At 34.2% G+C, this 6,516-nt stretch overlaps 1 protein-coding gene and 1 long non-coding RNA gene across 2 annotated transcripts; one reads left to right on the forward strand and one right to left on the reverse strand.

The window, feature by feature from the left end:
- On the reverse strand, positions 1–2,347 carry LOC126697412 (uncharacterized). Its single transcript, XR_007646196.1, has 2 exons — positions 1,160–2,347; positions 1–352 (listed from the first exon to the last, which is right to left on the reverse strand). It is a non-coding gene; the product is annotated as an uncharacterized LOC126697412 (long non-coding RNA).
- Positions 2,348–4,565: 2,218 nt separating this feature from the next.
- On the forward strand, positions 4,566–5,917 carry LOC126696564 (uncharacterized). Its single transcript, XM_050393282.1, has 2 exons — positions 4,566–5,156; positions 5,822–5,917. The coding sequence occupies exons 1-2, from the start codon at positions 4,566–4,568 to the stop codon at positions 5,915–5,917; spliced, it is 687 nt and encodes a 228-aa protein (XP_050249239.1).
- The last annotated feature ends 599 nt before the right edge of the window (positions 5,918–6,516 follow it).

The following is a 6,516-nucleotide window of genomic DNA, read 5'->3' on the forward strand; positions in this document are numbered from 1 at the left end:
TAAAAGAATAAGATGTACTATTGCATTAAAAACTTTCATCATTTACATATAATTAGTCTTTAACTAGAAGCTACTCAAACATACACAAAATCTATCATGTTTGAGTAATTTCATTAGTTACAAAATTTTTCCAAAATGACAGCAATAATTAGTGTTTGGCTATGCAATCACTTGTCCAAATTTTCAGCTATTCTATCTAAAAAATTGGCAAGTCAAAAATACTATCTAAGATGTTCCTCCACTGTGCAATAATGTCGAAAATGCTATCCCAAAATGCTGTCCATTAGCTGTGCAGAATAACGTCCAAAATACTATCCAAAAGAGCTTTTTGTCCAGAATTTTATGCAAGGCCCTAAAAAATAGAGAGAACAATATTAGGGGGAAAAAAAATGAGAACCCAACATTATTTGCACCACCAAGTTCTTTTGATAAAAAGTAAGACTTTGTTGCTTTTATACTTGAGCTAACCATTGTGCTAATTATATTCCCATGAGCAAGTAGCACATTCCTTCCCAATCTCAAGTTACATCTTTCTTCCAGAGTTGCAAATTCAGGATTGTGTGTCATTAAAGTGTGAAATACTTCAAATATCTTTTACATCAAACCGGATCCTAGCACAACAACCCGTTCTTACATCTAAATTATGATACTTTATAACCTTGCTTGAACACAAATTCTCATTGCCTAATAACACCATTATTCTCTCGTTTAACCACTTTTCAAATGCTAAATCCCCTTTTTAAAGCATACAATTTATAAGGGTAATATACTTCTTCAAACCTCACTTGCATTCCAATTTTAAATTCATCACATTCACCCAAAGTTACATTTTCAAAATTTTCCCTCTTATCATTGTCCCCAATTGCAACAAAAGCATTTTTTGAAAAGTCCATGACTAGTCGAACCTAATTATGAAAAAAAAAATTTGAATGAACATAATGAAAAGATGACTCAAATATATATAAAACAACATAACATTAACTACCATAAAGTCATAAAAAAGAATTGCTGCCAGCCACCCGCTGGGCCGCTAATCCTCAGCCATAAACAAACATACACTCAAGTGAGCTTTACACCGATTATCAAAATATCATAATTTTTCATAATAACTCAACCAAAGACTTAAACTAGGAAAAGGACAGAAAGATAGATTGAATACCTTAGAGGAGACTCTTAGGAAGAAACTATTTATCAAAATCAATTCCTTCAGCAAAAACAACGGAACAAAAGCATCACATCCATCCCTACACCATGAAAAAAAAATTATTACAAATAATGAAACAAATTGTGAAAATTCCAACCATGAAAAAGCAAATAATGCAGGTCACTGCACTAGTTGGGTGAGCTTATTACTCAAGTCAGATTAGGTATCTTTTCTGGAAAGTAGTGATTGAATTTATTGGTCTAACAGTTTGCATGCAGGATGCACACCAAAATCTTGTTTATAACAATTTCTAATATAAGAATTATGAATTCTTGTAGGACAGATTTGTATTGTTAGTGAAATGTGAGTGTATATGTGGATAGATGGATAGTGAAATGTACATGTAAAATTGGTATGGATAGACACTGATCACAAATGGTTTTTATTAATCCATAAACAACTTAAACTTAGCTAATTCGGAATTGCTAGTCTCCCAGACTTTGGCTATTCTGATTCCTCTGTTTATAAATCCCATATAAATGCATCATCTAATCAATATTTTCACTGAAGCATTTTATCAAACAGTAGAAGTTTCCTTTCTAGATATGAATGTATATGTCAATTTATAAAACATTTAAAAAAAACCAAAAACAAAAAAAAAACCAAAAACAAAAAAAAAAAAAAAAACAAAAACAAAACAAAACAAAACAAGACACATGTAAACATAAAATTTCAGAAAATAAATTCAAAAAGAGAGAGAACAAAACATTCATGCAACGTCTGGTGTTAGAAGCAGAGAAAACTTCTGGTGTTGGTGGTTGGAAACAACGAGAAAGAGACAGCTTTGGGCGTTTTCCGACGAGACAAACGTCGGTCTCGTCAGAACTGGTGATGATCGACAGTGTATCTCTATATCCGACGGCGATGCTAGGCAGCGACTGTCAAGGTTTGGAGTTGAGAGAGAGAAGATAGAGCCATGGAGGTGCTGGTGTGTTGTGGTGGTGTAGAGAGAAACGGAAGGAGAAAGATGAAAATTTTGATTTTGCAAAAAGGGGAAAAGCAAGAGAGGGTGAGTGTTTGAAATTTTTTCCAGCGATGATGCTAAGCAGTGGCTGTGGAACTTCAGACTTCAGAGAAAGAAAGAGAGAGAGAGAGAAAGAGAGTAGATGGTGGTGTGGTGAGAGAGAGCAGAGAGCAGAAAGAGAGTTTTGATTTTGCTGAACGGGAAAAGGGTGTTTAGGCGGGGGTTTGAGATTTTTCAAGGGCATATTTGTATTTTCAGGTGTATAAGGTAGGGTGTGATGACATGTTATTTTTAGACAGGTGTTATTTTCTTATTGGACTTAGAAACACCAACTAGATGCTGAGGTGGAGTTCCTGAAACATCATATACTTTCTCGTTTGGTTGAGGATTATGGAGCGTTTTGTATTTTTGATTAGGTCTTGTGATACTGTTTATGACCTAATTAAATTTGTAAAAATACAAATTTTGAGGTAAATTTTGGGCCCTACAATATTATTTATAATTTAAAAGTTATTTTATTATATTATTTTCATTTTTTAATCAAATAAACGCTCTTTAAGACTGCGTTTGTTTCGCCTGAAAACACTTTCAGGAAATTATTTTACACCCTTGTATGTGTTTGGCAGCTATTGAAAATACGGTCAACGGAAAATTAAATACACTTTGACCGGAAAAAAGCCACTTTGAAGCGTAAAATCATTTACACTTTGATTTTACCTTCAAAACATTTCCGAAAAACACACCCGAAGAGAGAGAGTGTGAGAGCACACACCCGAAGACAGAGAGAGAGCTAGAAGGGAAAGTGAAGAAGACAATCGATCTCGTCACCGGAATCAGACCCACCCACCAATTTTGTCGCCGGTATTAGACCCACCCACCGATCTCGTCACTGTTGCATCCTTCAGACCCACCCACCGTGACCCTCGTCGCCGTCAAACCCAAATCGAACCCATTTTCTCGTCGCCGTCACCTCTAGATCGAACCCACCATGACCCTCGTCGATGAACGACCCGTCACCTCTAGATCGAACCCACTCGCCTCTCTCTCTTCCTTCTTCTTTCAATTTGACCGGATTTGATGAATTTTTTGGTTTGGTTTGATATTATATATTTGTTTGGGAAATGAGAAAATGTGAGCATCAAGTAAAAAATGTGTTTTCTATAGTATTTTCAAGATTACAACAAAACACTTAAAAATATTTTTCAAAGTATTTTTTACAAACCACCAAATACTTGAAAATATTTTCACCAATAAAAATTTTACATTTACAAAATATTTTACGTTGAACCAAACGTAGCCTAAATAAACCCTAAATAAAACGACTTAGGTTTTAGCAAAGTGAACGTGAATATGTATATTAAAACATTCTCATAGAATCTCAAAAAAAAAAAAAATTTTGCTTTTCACTCAATATTCTCTTTCTCACGGTATAACTCTCACTTTTTCTTCTTTTTTTTACTCCCCTTATTTTTCTCTTTTTCTTCTGCTTGCTCCCACTCAAGCAGTTCTTCAGAACTGCACCAGTTCTCACACTGGACTTCACTTCTTTCCTTCACATCACACTTTTCACATCAAGTCAAGCCAACTTATCTTGATTTTACTTCAACTAATTTCTTTTCTTTAGCTCTTCCTTAACCGAATGATCCTTGCCTTTTGCTTATTTCTTTTCTTTCTTCCTTCAGCGTGTTAGACACGCCTCGCATCAGCTTTGCATTAATCCAAAAGCTGATTTTATGGGGTTTGAGGAAGACAAGCTCATAAATGAGCTTAGGTTTTAGCAAAGTGAACGTGAATATGTATATTAAAACATTCTCATAGAATCTCAAAAAAAAAATCTATTTTTCTTTTCACTCAATATTCTCTTTCTCACGGTATATCTCTCACCTTTTTTTTTAAATTTTTTACTCTCTTTATTTTTCCCTTTTTCTTCTGCTTGCTCCCACTCAAGCAGTTCGTTCTTCAGAACTGCACCAGTCCTCACACTGGACTTCACTTCTTTCCTTCACATCACACTTTTCACATCAAGTCAAGCCAACTTATCTTGATTTTACTTCAACTAATTTCTTTTCTTTAGCTTCTCTTAACCGAATGATCCTTACCTTTTGCTTATTTCTTCTCTTTCTTTCTTCAGCGTGTTAGACACGCCTTGCATCAGCTTTGCATTAATCCAAAAGCTGATTTTATGGGGCTTGAGAAGACAAGCTCATAAATGAGCTTTTGATAAGAGTGGCAAGCAAGTGGGCTGAACCCATTAAGTGCCACGCACCCAACACTTACCAATGCGCTCACTTCATATTTTTTTAATTAACTAATCAGCCAGCCTAGACAGTTTGAAAGTATTTTCATCTCCCAAAAAAAAAAACTGATCAGCCTAAAACAGCAGTGGCATCCTCCAACATGAGCCTGAAACTTTTCATGGACAAAAAAAGTAACAAAGTTCTCTTCGCCGAAGCGGGCAAGGAATTCATCGACTTCCTCTTTAACTTTCTCGCCCTGCCGGTCGGAACTCTTGTTCCACTTCTTAATCAGGAAGTATTAAGCAGCTTCCAAAACATTTACCAGAGCATTCCAAATTTTGGTGACGCTTACCTTCAACCAAATTTTATCAAAGACACTCTCCTGAAGCCCAAAGTTTACGTCCCTGGTGGTTGTTCAGACTCTCTCCAACTGCCAAACGTGGAATTATCAACACCAAGGAAATATACGTGTTGTATTGAAAGTCACAGGTACGTGTCTAATGATAAAATTGCAGTCTGTCCTTCGTGCCGGTCTTATATTAGCACCTATGGTGAAATTGTTGACACATCATCAATACCCTCCTCTGTTCAGCGAGGGTACGTGAAAGAGTTGGTTACGTACATGGTGATGGATGATCTAGAAGTGAGACCATTGTCCTCGATTGTGTCTATCGGCACTATTCTTAACAAGTTTAATATCAAGGACATAGGGGCTCTTGAGGAAAAAGTGGTCAATTTGAGCAAGGATGTGGTATGTTATAATCGTTCTTTTCTTAAATTTTTATCACAGTACCCATTCTTTTTACGCAATAATTTTTGTTCTTTCCATTGTTGAAAATTATAACACGCTCTTTATAACTGAGAATGAGGGTACTATCAGTGATATAAGTAGTCTTTTTTCTTTTTTTTTGACACAATATTAGTGGTCTTTTAATCATAGCTAGTTTGGAGTAGTTAATATATCACAAAAAATTATGGCATAACTGCATAAGCATTGACATTTTTTCTCAGTCAAAATATTAGGCATGGAGTTTTTCTTGTTCAATTTTGCATCTCAAATTATTTGCTAAAAAAAATAATATCAATGAAATAGACAAATTTGGTATTGATGTGCATCATTATTTCAAGATGTCGAAAAACTTAATTAACAAAAGATCATTAATTCTACCTGTTACTTACACATGATTTGTGTGTCATTTCTTATTTTTTGTTGCTTTGATATTGTATATTGCTATGACTCTTGGGCAAAATTGTTCAAAACCTACCATTCTTACTTAAAAACATATTGTTGTATATACTCTCTTTCGTCTTGATCCACTCACTCGTAACAAACAGACTGAAATCCCTTATTGGTGAAAGTGTCACTTTTCTCTATACATAATAACTATTTTGCTTGTTCATCTGGTTTATTTTTAGGGTTTGAAATTGCTCAAGACTTCTTTGCATTCGAATAGTGTTCTGACCGATATTTTCCTCCCGATATTGGAGGAGGAAGTCAAGATGGAGAATTAAATACAATTTTCCGAATTCTGTGGGACTGCCAAATTTTTGTAGTTTTGTTTTGTTGCATAAATGATCTTAATGTCGAATTTTGTTTGGCAATGTAATGGACAAAGTGCTTGCTCCTCTCTCTTCCCCCTTGTGTTTGTTAGCCAATTTATATGCTCAACTTCTTTTGATGAAAAATGTTGCTCTATTTTTTCTTTGAAAGAAAAAATGCAGTTTTGAAAGCCATTCGGGAATGATCTTGATCATCATCTTCAAATCGTGTCTAAAATATATCATTTAAAAAAAAAATTTACACATACTACTATAATTATCGATAAGATCGGCTCTGGAGGGGAAAAAAACCCCTTGCAATTAAAATATTTTGAAGTTGTAACTTACTAAAAAATTAAATTAGATTTTAGTTATATAATTATATTCCTATTATTTTGTTCCAAGTGTTCTTCTAATTCTACTCTTATTATTATTATTATTATTTGATTTGTAATTCTACTCTTTATTATTTGATATCAAGTGTTTTTAGAATTAAAATGTTTAAATTTTTTATCAAGTGTCATTTTATCTCTAATTTTTTGTCACATGTTTTTCCATAAAAATAAGTCTCA

Source organism: Quercus robur, chromosome 8, assembly GCF_932294415.1.
Source record: "Quercus robur chromosome 8, dhQueRobu3.1, whole genome shotgun sequence".
Lineage (NCBI taxonomy): Eukaryota > Viridiplantae > Streptophyta > Magnoliopsida > Fagales > Fagaceae > Quercus > Quercus robur.